We start from the raw sequence: 21,704 nt of genomic DNA, 5'->3' as shown, positions 1-21,704 counted from the left end.
GATCCAGATCCCCCGCAGCGCTGCTGGGGACCTGGATCCTCCTGTCTGGTAACCTCCCCCCAAACTTACCGGTGCTTCTGACTCCCCGATGTGTTGTCCGGGTAGCAGGTAGACGTCTACGCAATTCGCGTAGGCAACTTCCGCTGTAGCCGAAAGGAGGTGCGGTAAGCAGCGGGGGTTGTCCATCGCACAGACCTTCCCCGACTGTCAGAGAGCAGAGTTCCCGCACCGGTGCGGGGAATTCTCTGGGACAGTCGGAGGGGGCAGATGTGCATAACCGGGGGGCAGGTTGGAAAATAGGAAATAAAAACTAAAATATTTTTCTCAATCACAGCTTTTATTTTAAAAAAATTGTTTACATGTGGGTCGTCTTATATTCAGGCCTTTTCTTTTTTTCTTAAATTAATATTCAGATTTTGGGGGGTCATCTTATAATCGAGCAAATATGGTATATAAATATTAGACACTGTTGCCGATAGCAGGTATAGATCAACACATTAACACACAAACCCAGCTTTGCATGTATAGATCAATGGAAATTCACTTGTGATCTCAGCACTGAAGGTATATATCAAATAAACAGAATCAGGCATACAAATCCTGTATTTGCAGGTATACAATAATAATATTTGAAACGTAGCATTGCAAGTATAGATCAAATAAATACATGGAAACTGCATTGCAGGGATTGATCAAATGAATAAGACATACAAACCCTGTATTTGCAGGTAAACATAAATAACATATGGAAACATGGATATGGATCTACAGAATAACACAAAAACTCAGCTTTGCAGGTATAGATCAATTGGAATTCACATAAGAACACGACATTAAAGGTATATTTAAAAACCCCTAAATTATAGGCATAGATCACAGGTTGCCCACCCCAAAGTCAACCCTGGCATCCACATTGCCCACATAGAACCTGACCAGAACCCAGATAACACACATAAGATTTGCCATCTTTGTCCCTAAATAGCCCAGCACAAGTCAACTTTGTCCTGCCTGTGCCATCTTGGTCCCCAAGGCTCAAACATCCTGCTAGTGCCATCTATGATACACACAAACACTTTTACAGTCACTCACTAATTCACACTTTCATTCAGACAATTCATCCACACTAACTCATGCTGTCCCTCATTCAGTCAATTCATCCACATATTAACTCATGCTCTCCCTCATTCAGACAATTCATCTACATATTTACTCATGCACTCCCTTATTTAGACAATTCATCCACATATTAACTCATGCACTCCCTCATTCAGACAATTCATCCACATAATAACTCATGCTCGCCTTCATTCACACAATGCATACACACATTCACACTCTTTATCCTCTACCCTCTCCCCCCTTTGTAGTTCTCTCACCTTTAGGTCCAGCGACGGGAGGACAAGGCTTCTGTCTTCCTGCTCTGCTGCGGTGCCTGCTGCTTCACTGCTGAGCGCCGGAATATGACGTCATATTCCAGCACTCAGCATGAAATGCCGGCGCCGCGATGGAGGTAGAGGATGGGGGCGGAGGAGAATGAGGGGCGCCGAACGGTTGCTAGATGCCCCTCTCTCCTCTGCATAAAAAAAGACAGTGTTTAAATGCACGGGATTTAAAGTCACATTGCGACTTTATTCCAAATTCGGCGGGGGGGGGCAACGGGGGGGAATTGCAATTGATGCATTGAGGAGGTGTCCACCAACGGTTGATGATCGCTTCCTAAGCTCTGTTGTAGAGGGAAGGCTTTTCCTCCCATGATCCACGGGTAGCCTCTTTTTTGGGGGCTTCTGTGGATGCTGCAAAGCCGGCGATTGCAGGTATTTGAAAGCAGCCTGTACATGTACAGGCTTTGCCACTAATGCATTGCATCATAAGCCTGTACATGTGCGTGATTTGTTGTGAAAGGGTTAATATTCAACTCGATAAAACTAAAAGACATTACACTTTGTTTTAAATAATCCCATTTAACTCAAACACTTTTTCAGGGTCTTTTTTTATCCTTTTTTGTCTAATATCAAGAATAAGTTATTTGTAGATGATCCCCCAGGAATAAGTCCTGTTTGATCTAGAAGTATCAAATCCGGTATTATTAATTTTATACTATCCATTTTTATGGTGGGATACATTTTAATATCTACATTTAAAAGATAAATCAGCCTATAGTTTCCACGTGGTTTTTGGCTCTATAGAATGTTTAAAAGTCTTTGAAAGGGAAATACTAAGCTTATCCGCAAGCAACTATAATTTATTTATTGCTTCTAATACCTCTTTCTCTGTTATAAGGCTATTGTAACGGACTCCTGGTACTCGAGCTGAGCACTTTCATTAATTTTCTGCAAATTATTATAGCCGTCACCCACACCTTTAGTGGAAACCATATGTAGGGGTCCAAAGCAAACAAGCCACTCATGCTTCCAAGCCCCTCAGCCCCATGGTGACCACTCAAAACAGGGCCAAAATGGGCTCAATCTCCTCATCCCGACCAGATAATGCCAAACCCAGCTATCTGTGATCCATGGGGCCCTGAGCAATCACCCTGGAATGAGTTTTCTGCTCGGCGGGTAGTTGTCAGGGTTACTCAGCTAATGCCTAACAAGTAGCTATTCTTCTTCACTGTGTTAGACTTACTTGGCTGATGTTTAACCCCTTAAGCTCCATTCATGGGTCAGGCACGTAATTTCATTAAAACAAGCTTAGAAAGTGATCATAGATCGTTTAAACTGTGTTGCTGTTATGCCTCGATGTTCGATTCCTTCATGAAGCGCCTCCGAAGGCCTCCCATCTGATTGGCTCCAAACTTTTTTCCTCACCTGTACAACCCTTACCTCCCATGCCTACTATTCCCGAGACCACTGGCAATTTGGAACCCATGCAGCTTGGGTTCACTTGTCTTTTGGTTGGGGAAAGGGCCTTTAGGAGGAGGGAGGGTGTGAGGGTTTGGGATGAGGAACCCAGTATCCAGGACATTCCACAGTCAAATACAGCTGGCAGGGGCAGACTCACTTAATGCAGCAATATCCAGGAATTAAGCCACATTAGGGTCACACGAACAAACACAGTCCAGTAAACGAAAGCCAAGGGTCAGGGTGATCAATAGCCAGGGGTCAGCAACGGGAATCAATCAATAAAGCAATAGAGATGCACAGGAAAGCTCTCAATAGGCACAATAACGGAGCACTGAGCTGGTTTTTAAATCTGTCGCCAGAGACGCCCGCCATCTCTACTCAGAATGGTTAAATTGTGGTGGGAGCGCGCGCCCAGACAGGACGGCCGCAGGAGCAACAGTAAGTAACTTAGTCGGGGTCTCGGCTACGGACCCCGACAGAGGGAGTGTGTCTGTATTGTGGCAAAGCTGGGCATCTGTTCACGTCTTGTCACACTGGTCTGGGGAAACTCACGCCAGGACCTTAGGTGGAGTTTCTGCTTCCCCAGTAAACCATAAAAAGCAACCACTGGTCTCTGTTCTGCTCTCTTGGGACAAGACTTCAAGCTGCAACTCGCAACTTCTCTTTTCTCTTTTTAACCCTTTACTGATATAAATAAGAAAGATGATAACCCCACTCTCTGGTCCCCGGAAGCCTCCAAAGCATTTGAGTCCCTCAAGACTGCCTTTGCTGCAGCTCCAAATTTGGCACATCCTAAGCCTGAATTGCCCTTCATTCTCAAGGTCGATGAGTCTGAGTAGGCACCCTCCTCTCTCAATGTCCCACTCCAGAGAGCCAGTTGCACCCATGCAGTTACTATTCTAAAAAGTTGTGCGCAGATGTGTGTAACTATAAGATTGGGGTCTTAGAACTATTGGCTATAATGCTGGCTCTCAAAAAAATTGAGGCATCTGTTAAAGGGTACACCAGTGCCAATTCTACTTCTCATGGACTATAAGAACCAAATCTATCTTTCTGAGGCTAAAAGCCTGACTTCCTATCACATTTTAATTACATGGTCTCCTATAATCCGGGTACTAAAAAGGTCCATGCAGATGCTCTGTCATGACAATTCTCTGCTACCAGAGAAGAGCGTATTCCTAGCCCTGTGATATCTCCGGACAGTAGGAGTATCACTTCTCCTGGGTGTTGTTTTGTACAGGAAAATCTCCATACAAATGTACTCAATAAACATGTCATCAAAGTCCCTGTTGGTGTTGGTGTAAATTCAAAAGATATTCAGCAATAGGATAAATGAATACACTTTTATTCCAAATGTGTTTTTATCAAAACTGTTGGTGTAATGGCCAGGTGTTCCAATACTTTTGCCCATATAGGCACTCGTGGTGATGTATTTCCTTTAAAAAGTTTAATTCATACCCTGTCTGTTTTGCATGTTCAGAGTCGGCCCTATACCAAAAGGCACCCCAGGCAAGAGTACCCTTTAACACCCCCTCCAATAAAAAAAATAAAAATAAAAAAATAAAAATAAAAAAAGCAACATGGTTCACTGTAGCCTACTATGTTGCACTCATGCCTGGTCAGCTTACATACAATGCTGTGAAGTAAGGATGCTTCCAAAAGTAGTCATGTTAATAGTTTATTTTTATCATTTAACAAAATACAAAATGAATGAGCATAAGAAAATCTAAATCAAATCAATATTTAGATGATTATGATTAAACAATTATGGCAAACAGATGCAAATGATCATCAATTTAATATGTAGATTGAAACAACCATTAACAAACAAAAACAGCTGTGCAGGAGGAATAAAACTGGGTGATGAATTCCTATTCAGTTCAGTTCACTAAATCTATCTTTGTCATTGTGTTTACAAATTAAACATATAAGAGAAGCCCATCATATATTCATCAAGATTTGTATGATTTTTCCTCCCTCCTCTACACTGATGTCATTGTTTTAAGGACTAGAAGTTAAATAAAGGCTCCAGGCACTCAAGAGTTCCAGCATCAGGCAGATTTATTGAGATTAAAAAAAAAAGGTATTTTTCAACTTGAAACGTTGCCTGGAGCCTTTATTTACCTTCTGGATTTCCTGGGGAGCTGGCCCTTCCCAGCACAGTTAAGCACCTGGATTCCCTTGGAGTGTGCAGATTCCTCATTCTGGTTATTGTTTTAAGGACTAGCACTCTCGGACATAAAACGTTTGAGAGAAGAGCTCACATTCCTTTATGAATGAACACAGTAGTGCACATGTTAGACCCCATTACTGTGCACTGCTAACCCTTACATGGGTCCCTGTGGCTCCATGGGACCCAGGCGGCACTTTGACAGGGGTGGTAATTTGCCTCCCCAAGGCAAGTTCTCTCTGGTGTTATTAAGGAGGAGGCAGGGTAATGTGGGGTCGCACGGCAACTCATCCTGCAAACTGCCTTAAGAAAAAGCTGAGTCTTCACTGTGGTGACTGTATGCGTGTTTAGGTATGTTAGCGTGGTGACTGTGTGTGTGCTTGGGGATGTTAGTGTGGTGACTGTGTGTGCGCGCCTGGGGATGTTAGTGAGGTGAATGTGTGTGTTTAGGTACGTTTAGTGTGGTGACAACACATAAAACAGCACTTGCATGTATAGATCAACTTAATAAGACATACCAACCTACATAACTACATATATAAATAATGTATGGAAACATAGCATAGCAGGGATAGATCAACACATTAACACAAAAACCTAGGTTTGCATGTATAGATCAACTGAAATTCACATGTGAACTCAGCACTGACGGCATAGAATCAGACAAACATTCTATATTTGCGGGTATATAATAATAATGTATGGAAACATAGCATAGCAGGGATAGATCAACACATTAACACACAAACCTAACACTGCAGGTATAGATCAACTGGAAATCATATGTAAACTCAGCACTGAGGGCATAGAATCAGACAAACATTCTATATTTGCGGGTATATAATAATAATGTATGGAAACATAGCATAGCAGGGATAGATCAACACATTAACACACAAACCTCGCACTGCAGGTATAGATCAACTGGAAATCATATGTAAACTCAGCACTGAGGGTAAATAATCAATTTTATTTGTTTTTATAAGATTTATTTTATAAGATTTATTTATCTATTATCTACCCTTTGTAGTTCACTTACCTTCCAGAAGTCCTGTGGTGGGAGCGCAAAGCCTCCGTCTCCCTGCTCTGCTGCGGTGTGCGCTGCTTCACTGCTGAGCGCCGGAATATGACTTCATATTTCGGCGCTCAGCATGACATGCCGGCACCGCAACTGAACTAGAGGCCTTTCGGAGGAGAGGGAGGGGCGCGGAGCGGTTGCTGAAAACTTCATGAGCAAAAATAACTTGGCACCCCTCTCTCTCCTCCGCGTCAAAAAGATGGCGCTTCAATTCCAGGAATGTGTGAGTTTGTCAACGTATGTTAGTGTGTGTCTGGGTGTTTTAGTTTGCATATTTGTTAGTGTGTGTGTGTCTGTGTATGCTAGTGTGTGTCTGCATGTTAGTGTGTGTGTGTGGAAGTATGATAGTGTTTGTTAGTGTGAGGATCGTCTTACCGGAAGGAATCCAGGATGCAGGAAAGGAACACGCTTGCTCAGTACAGGACACGCACAAGGGGCCTGAGGAGGATAACAGGGCACTTGGCAGTGTAGCTGTAAGCACGGGTGATCTGGACGGAGCCGTTAAGCAGACCGGGGTCAGGATACCGGAGGTTCTCAGAGTCGTTAGGATAGCCGGGGTCAGGATACCGGAGGTTCTCAGAGTCGTTAGGATAGCCGGGGTCAGGATGCCAGAAATATACGATAGCCGTTTAGCAGACCGGGGTCAGGATGCCAGAGGTACTCAGAGTCGTTAGGATAGCCAGGGTCAGGATACCAGAAGTTCACGGTAGCCGTTGAGCAGACCAGGGTCAAGATACCAGAAATAACACGAACAATAATGGAACACAGGAGGGGGCTCAATAAGTACGGAAGCACCAGTACAACTGAGCACCGGTGGATGAGTGAGAGAAGTTTAAATAGCCCGGGGAGGCGTTCCCCGGCGTCTCTGACGTAACCGCGTCCACCGTCGCCATAGCGACGCGGCGGAATCCAGGCGGCGGTCAGCCGCATAAATATTCATGAAGCGGCCGCGCGTGTGAGCGGCTGCTTCATGTAGCAGGGAATGGTGCCGGCGTTTCTGCCGGGAGGACAGAGCGGAACCTCCCCGCATCTGCCAGGTAGGTGCCTTACAGGATCCCCCCGCAAGACGCGACCTCTGGGGGCGTGGAGAACCCGGCTTGAGAGGATGCAACCTGTGGAATCTGCGAACACAGACAGGGGCATGCACCTGATCTGCCGGTTCCTAGGTTCTTTCTTCTGGGCTATACCCCTTCCAGTGTATCAGATATTCCAAGTGCCCACGATGGATCCTGGAATCAACAATCTTTTGTACCACATACTCCTCAACCCCATCGATGACAACGGGAGCAGGCGGAGGAGGTACACGATCAGGAAAAGGGTTGGCTACCCATGGCTTAACTAGAGACACATGGAACATGGGATGGATTCGACAAGAAGCGGGCAGTTTCAGCTGCACTGTCACTGGATTGATGATCCTTGTGATGACATAAGGACCGATAAATTTAGGTCCTAATTTTTTCGATGGCACCTGCAGGCGCAGGTTACTTGTGGACAACCAGACTTTGTCACCGCAGCGGTAGATAGGTGGGCTGGATCTGTGACGATCTGCATATAACTTGTATGTTTCACGGGCGGTGATTCGGTCTGTAATTCCAGGGACCGTAGGTCCGGTGGGTAGGCCCGGAATCATGGTAGGATGGTAGCCGTAGTTTGCAAAAAATGGTGACATTTGTATGGAACGTTGTTTTTGATTGTTGTAGGTAAATTCCACAGAAGGGAGGAACTGGAGCCAATCATTCTGGAGGTGAGTGGTATAACATCTCAAATATTGTTCCAATATTTGGTTTAAACGTTCTGTCTGACCGTTGGTCTGAGGATGAAAGGCCGTGGACAGCGTGGGACGAATGTGCAGATTCCGACAGAAGATCTTCCAGAAGCGTGATGTGAATTGTACCCCCCGGTCCGAAGTGATGGTCTGTGGTAATCCATGAAGCCGAAAAACTGTATTCAGGAACAAGGTTGCCGTGGTTGCTGCTGAGGGAATACCAATGGTGGGAATAAAATGTGCCATTTTAGTAAATCTGTCTACCACCACCATTATTGTGTCGTGTTTCTTTGAGGGTGGTAGATCTACAATAAAGTCCATAGAAATCTTTGACCAAGGAACCGACGGAATAGGTAACGGGCGGAGGAGGCCTGCTGGTTTCCTGTGTGTGGTCTTGGTTCGGGCACAGGTGGTACATGAGCGGACAAACGAGGCAACGTCTCGGTCCAGTGAAGGTCACCAAAAATGACGTCGAACGAGATCTAGGGTCTTCTTAATACCCCCATGTCCAGAAAGGAGGGAGTCATGACAGGTTTGTAGTACCCTTAGACGGGCCGGACGTGGTACAAATATCATTTTACGATAGTAGAGAAGGTCCCTGGTACGACAGATAGGAGGATGTGTTCTTGGGATTGGCACACCACGGGATGAAGTACGGATGTAGTCCATAAGAGGTGGTTGGTGAGTGAGAAATAAGTTAGATGGAAGAATGGTATCAGACTGGCTCTTAGGGTGATCTGATGTAACTGGTATTCGGGACAAGGCATCTGCTTTAATATTTCGGGATACAGGGCGGTAGGTGATGTGTAGATTAAACCTTGTAAAGAAGAGAGCCCACCTTGCCTGTCTCGGGCACAACCTACGTGCAGAACGGAGATACTCGAGGTTCCGGTGGTCGGTATAAACCGTCACGGGGTGTATGGTATCTTCAAGAAGATGACGCCAAGCCTCCAGTGCCTGTTTGATGGCCAACAATTCTCTATCCCCCACACTGTAGTTCATTTCTGAAGGGGTGAGTTTGCGAGAGTAATAGGCTACTGGGTGTAGACTCTGTTTTTCTCCATGTCTCTGGGACAAGATTGCCCCTACAGCTACATCCGAAGCGTCTACCTCCACATAAAAGGGTTCAGCAACGTTGGGTTGGATGAGAATAAGAGCCGTGGTGAAATACTGTTTCAGGATGTCAAAAGCCTTCTGAGCGTCAGATGTCCATGCGAAACGAGAGGACTGGCGAGTAAGTCTCGTGATGGGTGCGATAACATGAGAGAAATTTTGAATGAATTTGCGATAGTAATTCGCGAAGCCGATGAAGCGTTGGATCGCTTTTTTATCAGAGGGTATCGGCCATTCCAGTATTGCTGACACTTTCTTAGGATCCATTTGTAGATTTCCCGGCGTGATAATGAACCCCAGGAACTCTACCCGGGAGGATTCAAATTGGCATTTCTCTAGCTTAGCATAGAGGTGATGTGAGCGTAGGCATTTGAGGACCAGTTTAACCTGGTCCCGGTGTTCAGACAGAGTTGATGAGAAGATGAGGATGTCATCCAAATAGACTACCAGGAAGATGTCAAGATAGTCCCGGAACACGTCATTTAGGAAATATTGAAACGTCGCAGGGACATTGCATAACCCAAAAGGCATTACGAGGTACTCAAAGTGTCCGTAGCGACTTCGAAAAGCGGTCTTCCACTCGTCTCCCTCCCGTATGCGAACGAGATTGTAGGCCCCCCGGAGATCAATTTTAGTGAAGATGCGTGCATCTTTCAGTCGGTCCAGAAGTTCGGGAATAAGAGGCAACGGATATCTGTTCTTTATAGTGATTTTATTTAGTTCACGATAGTCAATGCAAGGGCGTAAGCTGCCATCTTTTTTTTCTACAAAAAAGATTCCAGCACCGGCGGGGGAGGTAGACGGATGAATAAAACCCTTGGCTGAATTTTCTTGGATATAGTCTTTGAGATAACGTAATTCAGGTTCCGACAGCGGAAATATTCTGCCAAAGGGAATTGGAGCTCCTGGGAGAAGATCGATAGGACAATCATAAGTCCTTTGGGGAGGAAGAGAGTCGGCTCCCTTCTTATCAAACACGTCACTGAATTCTGCATATTGCTTGGGGAAACGTAGGACCGGAGAAGAGGATGAATCGCCAGGGAGTAGCAGGAGTGATTGGCGATCGGAGAGACAACGAGTGCGACAAAAAAAAGATTGGAAAGAGAGGGTGCCCGTGGCCCAGTTTATCGTAGGATTATGAAGCCTCAGCCAGGATAGTCCAAGAATAATTGGGAACATGGTGATGGGATCAAGTCAAAGTTCAGATGTTCCATATGATTATTTCCCAGTAGTACCTGGAGTCTTGGTGTTTCTTGGGTGATGGGTCCAGAGGATAGCGGAGCGCCATCTACTACTTGGATATGTATTGGAGCTGCTTTGGTCAATGTTGGTATGTGCAGTTGTTTGGCAAAGTCTTGATCCATAAAGCAGCTACTGGCACCGGAGTCAACGATGGCAGACACTGTAGTAGAATTACTGGTCCACTGCAAAAACAAAGGGATGGATAGGTGAGGGGACCCGCCTTTAGGAAATGAACTCAAGCAAACTTTAGTGTGTGTGGGCTTACCCTTAGGAGGGCGTCGAGGACAGGAGTAGATCAGATGCCCGGGTTGCCCACAGTAGAGGCACAGATTGTTCCTCCTGCAGCGGGCTTTTTCTGTTTCAGACAATGGGCCACGGGCCAATCCGATCTGCATTGGTTCTTCCGCGGGCATGGTTGCTGGAGGTTGGATTGCCGGTACAGCAGAAGGAAAGCGACGCCTCGGGGTAGTAACGGATGAGGCAGCGCGCTCCAGGCGTCTTTCCCGCAATCTGCGATCCAGCTGAATGACCAGATATATTAAGTCCTCTAACGAATCGGGGATGCCCACACGGGCCAGTTCATCCTTTAAGCTCTCCGGGGTCAGGATACCGGAGGTTCTCAGAGTCGTTAGGATAGCCGGGGTCAGGATGCCAGAAGTACACAGGAGCCGTAAGGATAGCCGAGGTCAGGATGCCAGAAATATACGATAGCCGTTTAGCAGACCGGGGTCAGGATGCCAGAGGTACTCAGAGTCGTTAGGATAGCCAGGGTCAGGATACCAGAAGTTCACGATAGCCGTTGAGCAGACCAGGGTCAAGATGCCAGAAATAACACGAATGGAACACAGGAGGGGGCTCAATAAGTACGGAAGCACCAGTACAACTGAGCACCGGTGGATGAGTGAGAGAAGTTTAAATAGCCCGGGGAGGCGTTCCCCGGCGTCTCTGACGTAACCGCGTCCACCGTCGCCATAGCGACGCGGCGGAATCCAGGCGGTGGTCAGCCGCATAAATATTCATGAAGCGGCCACGCGTGTGAGCAGCTGCTTCATGTAGCAGGGAATGGTGCCGGCGTTTGTGCCGGGAGGACAGAGCGGAACCTCCCCGCATCTGCCAGGTAGGTGCCTTACAGTTAGTTTCTGTGTCTTAGTGTCTGGGTGTGTGTCCAGTTGCCTAAGAATTGGTGATTGCGTGTGTGTGTGTCTGCTTATGTGTGGGTACGTTAGTGTGTGTGACTGTGTGTGTTAGCGTGTGCATGCAAGTTAATGTGTTTGTCTGTGTTAGCGTTGGTGAGTGTGTCCCTGGATGAGCATATTAGTATAAATTTCTGTGTGCATTAATGTGGATGTCACATAATGGATGTGGATTAGATATTTCTGCAACTGTGTTTTTACACATAGTCAATGATATTGATAATCTGAGAACTGATTTCTATGTTTATTTTGCTAGCGATTTCCTTTAAGCAGCCTTATTTTCTGAAAGTAAATTTACTTTTTTTGTAAAAAAAATTTCAAGCAGATATTGCATCACACCACAGTCAATATTGACAATAATTTAATTATACATACATAAAACTTACATGCACAAAGTCATAAATGTATTATATATACTGTGTATATACCGTATTGGCTCGGATATAGGCCGCCCCCGTATATAGGCCGCACCCTAAAAGTTTGGTGCTTTTTTAAAGAAAAAGTTTTTTTCTTTAAAAAAGCACCAAAAAAACATGCTGCCACTCTGTCCTCCCTGCCCGAGATATGCTGCCACTGTCCTCCCTCCCCGAGATATGCTGCCACTGTCCTCCCTGCCCGAGATATGCTACCACTGTCCTCCCTGCCCGAGATATGCTGCCACTGTCCTCCCTGCCCGAGATATGCTGCCACTGTCCTCCCTGCCCGATATATTCTGCCACTGTCCTCCATCCCCGAGATATGCTACCACTGTCCTCCTCCCTGCCCGAGATATGCTACCACTGTCCTCCTCACTTACCGGAGCAGACTCCCGGGTGTCTTGCGGGGCCGGCAGGGGACATCTACGCAATACGCGTATACAACTTCCGGTGCCGGCACCGGAAGTTGTATACGCGTATTGCGTAGATGTCCCCCGCCGGCCCCGCAAGACACCCGGGAGTCTGCTCCGGTAAGTCGGGGGGGGGGGGGGCAGAGGTAAAACGCATCGTGCGGACGGTCCGCACGATGCACTTAGACAACCTCCCGTGCCGGCACCCCCCCCGTGGGAAGTGCTGGCAGGGGAGGCTGCCTGAGCGTATTGGGGATTAGGATGCAGGTCCCCTGCACCGCTGCGGGGGATCTGTATCCAAACCCCGCTGCCTGCCCGGCGCCCGGGACTGCATGTCCCGGGCGTCGGGCGCTAGACCCCGAATATAGGCCGCACCCCCACTTTAAAATCTTAAAGTGCGGCCTATATTCGAGCCAATACGGTATATATATATATATATATATATATAATAAATAAAATCTACACAATAATTTGAAATGTACCTGTAAGCCTGGAGTAAAAATATCTTGTAAACATTGATGCACACAGCTCGTAGACAGTTGACCTGGGAATGAAATATAGCCCACAAATATTATACAGTCACATGGGTTGTGCAAATATCCATGAAAATGTATTCTTGACGTATATTTGCACACAAAGCGAAGTAAGTGATATTTTCCTATTCTACCTTGAGGTCAAGGAAAAGTCCATGACATTTCAGCCTGAGGATTTGAACCAGCTTCTCTCTCATGTTTTTTCCTGCTGTCGCACTGTGACAAAATGTCACACTGGATTGAATTGAGGTACAGACGTAGCTGTAAAACATTAAATATAATTGTTAATTTCTTTAGATTGTAAGCTCGTTTGAGCAGGGCCCTCCTCACCTGTTGTCTCTGTAAGGCAAATTGTTATGTTACATACTACTGGTTATGTCATGTCTACCCATTGTACAGTGCTACGGAATTTGATGACGCTATATAAAACAATAATAATAATTATGGTTATTTTAATCATGCAATATATTTGTTAGGAATACCCAGACTGTTCACACATATATTTTAACTATAAACAAAAAATTTGTTAAAGCTGAAATCAAGCGGCCAAAAATGCAAATTCCTTGAATTTAATTTGCTGTCCTTACATGCTTTGGAAGTATTAGACAAGGCACCTAAATGTCATCCCCAATTATCTATTCCTAACAAATTACTTTGATGGCATCACTGCAGGCTGAAGAGGGTGGACACTCGTTGTCTCAGGGTTCAAGCAAAGCAAAGAGGCCCCTGTCCAACAAGCACACTCACTCACGAAGAAGAGAGAATTCCCCAGTTAGTAAAAAAACAAAAAGTTTTTTTAGATACATAAATGAAAAAAGGAAAGTAAAACAAGGATTAGTATGTACTTAATATGTAACAAGGTATGTAGAAGAGGGTAGAGGACTAGCTGACTGCCTCAATTAATATTTCTGTTCAGTTTTTACAATTGAAAATGAAGGAAAGGGAGCTTAGTTAGGAAAAAAGACTAAATAATTTGATATGTGTGAGTTTATCGAGGAAGAGTTTCTACTTCAGCTGCCTAAGGTAAAGACAAATAATGTTAACGGATAGGATTGTTGATCATGTAAAGTCACATGGGTTTCAAGATCAAAAACAACATGAGTTTAAACGTCAGCCTCGAAACCTTAATGAATAGGAGAGGATCTGCGAAGAAGAGTGGGCCAAAATCCCAGAAATGTCTGGCCTCTATGATTACCAATAAGGGTTTTGCCACCAAGTACTAAGTCATGTTTTGCAAAGGGGTCAAATACTTATTTCACTGAGTAAAATGCAAATCAATGTATAACTTATTTGAAATGCGCTATTCTGGATCTTTTTGTTGTTATCCTGTCACTGTTCAAATAAACCTACCATTAAAATTATAGACTGATCATGTCTTTGTCAGTGGGCAAACGTACAAAATCAGCAGGGGATCAAATATTTTTTTCCTTCACTGTAGATGGGATATGGGAAGCTTACCATACTGTCGGCCGTCAATAAAAAGGTTTTTGCTGGCTCTATAATGAGGGCAAATGCAAGTGGGGCACCAGCTGTAAGTTCAAGCATGAGTGCTCGGGCTGTGGGGGGCTCATGGACTTAAAAGGTTTTTCAAAAGTGTAAAGACAGGGGCCGCTGCAGGCGGCGTTGGGTCAACTTCAGCACCTGCTCCCGCTATGGGCGGTCTCCAGTGACATTAGCCACAATGTTACCATGGCTAAGTCATTATGGTAGGCGTGGGGACACAGAATTGTTAAGGGATGGTTTTCAGTTTGGGTTTTTTATTCTGTTTCAGGTTATGGAGTCGGGGTGCATTTGTTGGAATTTGAAGTCCTTTCCGGAGGTGGTTAGGGAGAAGTTGCAGAAGGAGGTGCAGTTGGGTAGGATGGCGGGCCGTTTGAGGTCCTTTCCTATGGCTAACCCGCGCCTTTCGCCTTTGGGGGTGCCCCAAAGAAGAAGACTGGGAAATATTGTTAATACACCATTTGTCTTATCCTAAGGGGTTATCAGTTAATGACGATATTGATAGGGAGTTGTGTTCGGTCTCCTATGCATCATTTAACCAGGCGGTTGAGTTGGTTAGGTGGGTCGAGCCTTTATGGCTAAGGCTGATGTTGAGGCAGCGTTTCAATGTATCATCATTTGTTGGATTGTTCCTATTTTGAGAAATTTAGTTCCTTTTTGGAGTGGATAGTTAATGACTTTTAGTGTCATTATCTGTTGCGGATGCTGGAGTGGGTGGCAGATTCTTTTGGGGATACCTTAAGTGGCTGATAAGACCGAGGACCCCACAAGTGCTAGGAAGGTTACCTTAAGGCAGTTACGGTAGGTTAATTCAGTAGAAGTATGTCCAGGGGGACAGCTGGGGTGAGGTCGGCTCATCATTTTATTAGGGTATCTGTGGCTATGAAGCCGAATTTGGAGGTTTGGGGGCCGTTTTTGGAGCACTTTAACGGTACAGTGTTTTTAGGAAAGCTTCTGCATCGGCTGAGGAGTTGGAGTTTCTAACAGATGCATCAGGCAGTGTAGGTTTTCGGACGTATTTTGGTGGTTGGTGCTGTGCAAAGCCGGGGCCGGTTTTGTGGTCGTAATTTGGCTTTTTTAGAATTATTCCCTTTCGTTGTGTGGTTGGCTTTGTGGGGGGGAGTTTTTGCGGGATAGAAAGGTTATATTCTTTTCTGATAATATGGCGGTGGTTCAGGCAGTAAATCATTTGTCGGCATTGTCGGGTCCAGCGGTGAGGTTATTACGCAGGTTCATGTTGTTATGTATGTCGCTGAATGTTGTTTTTCGTGGCCAGCATGTGCCTGGGTTCCTCTGTCTCATTTCCAGTGGGAGCGGTTTTGGGAGGTGGCGCCAGGAGAACGGGAGGAGGGTCAGGAGTGTCCGGAGGAGATGTGGCTCGGGACCGAATGTTTTTCAAGCTCTGGGCAGCTGGAGGCCTTGCTTTGGTTTATTTTTCGTTTGTTTTCGGCTAGGGTGTCGGCATCAGTCATGGATAAGAATATTGAGGCTTTGGCCTTTTTGTTGAATGGTTGGGTGGATCACACTAAACTTTTTATGGTTTAGCAAGCCTTGAATGGGTTTAGGAAGAATCGTCAAGGGTTGATTCTAGTTGTCAGTTCCAGTTCTAAAAAAGTTGCTGGATGTGTTGCCTGATATTTGTTATTTGGGTTATGAGGCTTAAGGTGGCTTTTGTGTTTGCATTTTTTGGGGCATTTCGGATTGGGAATTACTGAGTGAAAATAAGTAGGAAAAATGGGGGGTGGGAGTTGAGGATGTGGTTGTTAGCTGGGAGCTGGTTTTAATATGGTTGCGTCGCTCCAAGACGGATGTTTTGGGTAAGGGGTGTTCAGGGTTTTTTTATCCGTTTGAGGGGTCACAGTTGTGCTCTGTGCTGTTGAATTTTTGGGTTGTCGGCTGCAGGTGCCTTCTTTGTTCATAAAGATGGGTCAGCTTTATGACGTTTTCAGTTTTTAAGGTTTTTCGTAATGGGTTGTAATGTATGCAGTTGGATCCTATGCATTTTGGCACCCATTCATTTCGGATTAGGGCGGCTACGGAGGCGGCACGGCTGTTTTTTGGAGATGATTTGGTTAAGAGGATCGAGCTTTGGGAGTCGGTTTGTTTTTGCACATATGCGCATCCCGGGACAGTGGTCTGATGGGGGGCCGTCTAGGACGTATTTTGTGGAAAGTTTGTTGTAGGTTTCGTGGCCTGGATTGCGGGTCATTCGTACGTGTTCTGGGCCAAGAGGAGAGCTGCAGTTTGTTATAATGATCACGCTGGCGTGGTTTGGTTTTCAGGGTTTTAGTTGGCTGGATGTGTGTTCTTAAGTGTTGGGAAGGTTGCAAGCAGCAGGATTTGGTGCATGCAGGGGGTAATGAGTTGGGTTTTGTGCCACAGAAGGAATTGGTTCGAAGGATGAAGCAGGATATTGATAGATTGCAGGACTTAGTTCCTGTGGTTATGGTAATTTGGTCCGAAATGGTTCTGCCGTCACTTTATAAATAAATAGTGCCTATTAAAGTAGGTGGGATGTTATATCTTGTGAGAACTGAGGTAAGAAAAGCCAGTGAAGCCTGTCAAAGGCCTTTTCTGCATCGAAAGACGTCAACAAACTTGGTGTTTTAGTTTTATAAGCTGCACAAGTAGGATTAATACATTTCGGTGTATTACCCCCCACCTCTGACAATCCTACTTGGTCTTGATGTAAAAGAGTAGGGAGAGATACACTTAGTCTGTTCTTAGCCTGTATGCATTGATATCCTTGATAGCCTTGATATCATTATAGAAACTGCCAGGGAAATTAACATCAACTAAAATTACCGTATTTGCTCGATTATAAGACGACCCCCCAAATCTGAATATTAATTTAGGAAAAAAAGAAAAAGCCTGAATATAAGATGACCCTATAGGAAAAAGTTTTACCAGTAAATGTTAATTCATCTAAACTTTTTTTTTTTATAAAAGCTATGATTGAGAAAAATATTTTGGTTTTATTTCCTTCTATTTTCCAACCTGCCCCCCAGTTATGCACATCTGCCCCAGAAATGCCTTATACCCCCTATATGCCACTGTGCCCCATCATATGCCTTTTAACCCTCTAAATGCCACTGTGCCCCATGATTTGCCTTTTAACCATTTATGCCACTGTGCCCCATGATATTCCTTTTGACCCCCTATGTGCCACTCTGCCTCCAGAAATGCCTTATACCCCTATATGCCACTCTGGCATTTAGAGGGTTAAAAGGCATATTATGGGGAAGAGTGGCATATAGGGAGGTTTAAGGCATTCAGGAGGCAGAGTGGCGTATAGAGGGTTAAAAAGGCATTTCTGGAGGCAGAGTGGCATTAAGGGGGTTAAAAGGCATTTCACAGAGCACTCTGCCTCCAGAAATGCCTTATGCCCCCCATTTAACACTCCTCCGCACCCCCCAACTTACCGGTGCTTCTGACTTCCCTGTCATGTAGCCGGGGCAGCGTGTAGATCCCACGCACTTACGCTGCAGCCGGAAGGAGGCGTGGCTAGCAGCGGGGGTTGTCTGCGTCCATCACGCAGACTTTCCCCGACTGTCAGAGATCAGAGTTCCCGGCACCGGTGCGGGGAACTCTGATCTCTGACAGCCGGGGAAGGTCTGCACGATGGATGCAGACAACCCCTGCTACTGGCCACACCTTGTTCCCGCTGCAGCGGAAGTTGTCTATGCGAATCGCGTAGACATCTACACGCTGCCCCAGCTACACACGGGGGACTCAGAAGTACTGGTAAGTGGGGCGGGGGGCGGGGAGACAGGAGGATCCAGGTCCCCTGCAGCTGCGGGGGATCTGGATCTTAGTCGTCTCATAGTCAGACCTATTTGAGGTCTGATTATAAGACGACCCCGATTATAAGACGAGGGGTATTTTTCAGAGCATTTGCTCTGAAAAAAACCTCGTCTTATAATCGAGCAAATACGGTATATAGAATGGTGCCTTTTCTATGTACGGTATGTTAGCATAGTTGGTGGTCGGTGAAAGAGACTGTAACCCATAATGGGAAGCAGGATATATAAAAAAAAATAAAAAATCATCACCCATGCTCTATAAATAACAAACACAGTATAGTCGGAAGACATATGAGTATGTGTCCAGGTCTATGTAGATGTGGTGAAAATGAGCAATTAAAAGTAAGGACACGAGTTGGAAGTAAGTCCTGAGAGCATAACTGATGCAAAAATGTATGAATGAAGGGCAATCCTTCAAAGTATTGCAAATGTTCAAGATATGTGGTATATAACAAATTAGCTACCAATAGAGGTGCATAGAGGAGAGATGACTGAGCCCATTTTCGTGAATATAACTAATCTCTAATATGAAGGAATGACGTGGATGGAAAAGAAAAAACAACTGGAGTATTGATCTCAATGATATGTGCATAAAAATGTACCTTGTATGTCCCCATGAGCTATTGCCTGTGAGATCTCAAGATTCACAATGCATTTAAATTGTGAGCTGCTGTCTAGCCTGGAAATGGAAAGAGCAGGAGGCCCTAGCTTGGCCATGTATAATAAATCAAATTGTCCATCAATAAGTAATGGGGAAATATTTCCCTCTCCCTATAGAGACAAATGTATATTATAGGAAACTAAGGAAGGTTCGCCTCTGAACTATTCTGGGAGGGATGATGGGACCGACGCAATGCTCTCCCAAAAATTGGTAGAATGAGTGAGTGATAATGAGTATAAATGTATGGAATGCAACACCTTAATGGTTTAATTTTTATGTTATTCATGACACCATTAGGCTACGAATGATATTTCTTTCTATTCTTTTTTCATATTTCTATTTGCCTTCTACGGGGAACTTATATATTAGAATTATATTATATCTTTCCCTCCATTTATTTAAAACTGAATGTAAACACAGATTAGGAAGAAAGAAATATGAAAAGAAAGAAATTGGTTTTGTTATGAATATTTATTGTACATTGTATATATATTTTTAAACACTTGAATAAAGAAATCAAGTACCGCCCCCCCCCCCAAAAAAAACCAATAAACTGTGAGCTGGACGAGATTAGTAGGAGTTGGAGCATTCTCCCGTCTTAACAGAGCAATGGCAAAGAAAAAGGTAATTCTAGCCAACAGTAAATATCGCATACCCTAAATCAATAGTGTTGTTCCATAATTTGGTCTCGAAGACGAGAGCCCTTATTTCAAAGAAAGTTCATCTTATGCAGTAATCCTGTTGTGAAAGTCATGTAAGGAAGGCTGTCTTCACGGAGCTTGGGCAGTTGATTTCTTGAATTTCAGTGTTGACCATTCCTGGGTGAGTCTTTTAGTAGTTACATTTGGGGAAATCGCTGTAGTCTTCGGCGGTGTGGTCTGATCCGCCAATGATGATGATGAAGTAATGTAATAGTGGTAGAAATTCCATTCCTTGAGATAAGAATCTTTGTTGGGAAGCTCCATCTATAGGGTATGCAATAAGAGTGGAGAATGGAAGTAAAGGCTTAGAACCACTGACGTTGCTGCAGAGTATAAGTAGATAGGTCTGGTAGAAAAGAAAGTTGTTGGTATGAAGCAGGAGTGTTTTGAGCTTGTCCCACCTTCATAATTTGATATTTGACATCAAAGAAGTGTATACGTAAAATTACAACCCGTGGAGTGTCTTGAGATGCAGATTTAGATTGTGGAAGCCTGTGGATTCGATCAATGCATGTTTCTTCAGTTTCAGGTAGGTTTAGAAGTTTGTGGAACAGCAATTAAACATATGGCAATAATTTATCAGACAAAACATCTTCAAGGATCCTGCAGATTCTAATATTATTACGAAGAGCTTGGTCTTCCAGGTCTTCTACTTTCAAATGAAGAGAGTCTAACTCGTAATTCGCTTGTAATTCGGAGCAGGTATCCACAATTGAGTTGTGTTCCATTTTATGTTCTAAATGTACTGTTGTTGATTTTCCAATTCCATTACATTTTCAGGTTAGTCTATCAATGGTGACAGTGGGTGAGATTGCTGGATGAAGTCTATTCCTTGGGAATTGTCTGAATTGTCATCGGCATCATGAGCAGGCAGGAAGGTCCGAACGGTCTATTGTTTCTGGGTTTTAGCCTCAAAAAATGTGGGAGCCCTGGTAGAAGAAGACCTCGATTTTTTAGTTGCCATGTTTTTTAGTTGCCATGTTCTGTCTCTAAGAGGCTCATAATTTCTTATGCAGTGAAGGTGTTTAAGCAAGCATGTGATACGGCTAAGCTAGATATAAGATAAGGCCATGGACTAAGGAAAGTATTCAGAGGTTTGGCAGACTACATTTTATAGCAAGACAGGAGGCTTCATAATTTGCATAGCATCTTTACTCTACCACCAATAGCAGCAAAGATACAAACATGAAAATAAAAATATATAACCAATCAACATAATACAGGGACTACAGAGCCTGAAGACCACTCCTCCTCCTCCTCTTCTTTGCTGCTACCAGGCCACATCAGCTATCCATTCTATTTTTCTATATTGATTGTTTCTATTATCGATTTTCATTATTATCTTTATTTTGCTGATATTATTATTGCAATTACATCACCTCTATTCGTTCCCTATTCTTCCCTATCTCTGCTCCGTGCAGAGACTTTGCTTTTAGGGTCCTCTCTTTAGGCCCTAAACCCTCTTCTTGTGCGTCTCCGGCTTCATTTTCCCTTTTATTTTTCTCTCTAACAGGTTTTCCCTTACCTGTCTGTAGCAATGAGCTGCTTCCCTTGCTCTCCGCATTCCTCTTCTCTGCCCTCCTCCCTCATGGTGCTGGCTCCCCATTAGGTTCCTTCTCTCTCTTAAGCAATTGCGTTTTTACTTTCACTTTCGTTTTCTATTGCTGTTCAGTTTTTGCTTTTTTGCAGTTGTTTCTAGGTGGTCTCTCTATGCCTAATTCTTGTTTTAAGGAATCTTGCCTTTTTTTCAGTTTTTATATTATTTATTTATTTAAACAATATTACCTTATTTGCTCGATTATAAGACGACCCTATAGGAAAAAAGTTTTACCAGTAAATGTTAATTCATGTAAACTATGTAAACTATTTTTTTAAATAAAAGCTATGATTGAGAATTTTTTTTTGTTTTTATTTCCTTTTATTTTCCAACCTGCCCCCCCAGTTATGCACATTTGTCCCCAGGCTTGCCACTCTGCCCCAGAAATGCCTTTTAACCCTCTAAAGGCCACTGTGCCCCATGATATGCCTTTTAACGCTCTAAATGCCACTGTGCCCCATGATATGCCATTTGACCCCCTATGTACTAGACTTGGGCACCAGGGGGCTCTTCGTGTTCGTCTTCGTGCTTGTCTTCGGGGGAAAAAAAACCTTCGTATTCCGCGAATATTCGCCCGTTCCTGTCTTCTCTTCGGGCGAATATACGCGGACATTCTTCGTGCTCGTTTAATCTTCGTTTCCTTCCCGGTTGCCTAGCAGGGGTTAATACGGGGTTAACA

General features: G+C 44.4%; 1 protein-coding gene across 1 annotated transcript in view; it reads right to left on the bottom strand.

The window, feature by feature from the left end:
- LOC149274900 (telomerase reverse transcriptase-like) overlaps nucleotides 1–21,018 on the bottom strand; it is a 73,046-nt gene extending 52,028 nt beyond the window's left edge. Inside the window, exons 1-3 of the mRNA XM_089505130.1 lie at nucleotides 20,954–21,018; nucleotides 12,898–13,024; nucleotides 12,713–12,774 (exon numbers count right to left, since the gene is read on the bottom strand). Of these exons, the coding sequence (XP_089361256.1) occupies nucleotides 12,713–12,774; nucleotides 12,898–13,024; nucleotides 20,954–21,018 (254 nt within the window). The remainder of the gene's footprint in view (nucleotides 1–12,712; nucleotides 12,775–12,897; nucleotides 13,025–20,953) is intronic.
- Nucleotides 21,019–21,704: the final 686 nt, after the last annotated feature.

The sequence above is a fragment of the Sceloporus occidentalis genome, unplaced genomic scaffold (genome assembly GCF_023333645.1).
Source record: "Sceloporus occidentalis isolate IW3139 unplaced genomic scaffold, rSceOcc1.0.p SCAF_312, whole genome shotgun sequence".
Taxonomy (NCBI): domain Eukaryota; kingdom Metazoa; phylum Chordata; class Lepidosauria; order Squamata; family Phrynosomatidae; genus Sceloporus; species Sceloporus occidentalis.
The sequence above is the reverse complement of the archived record's forward strand: the minus strand, read 5'-3'. Positions and strand labels throughout refer to the sequence as shown.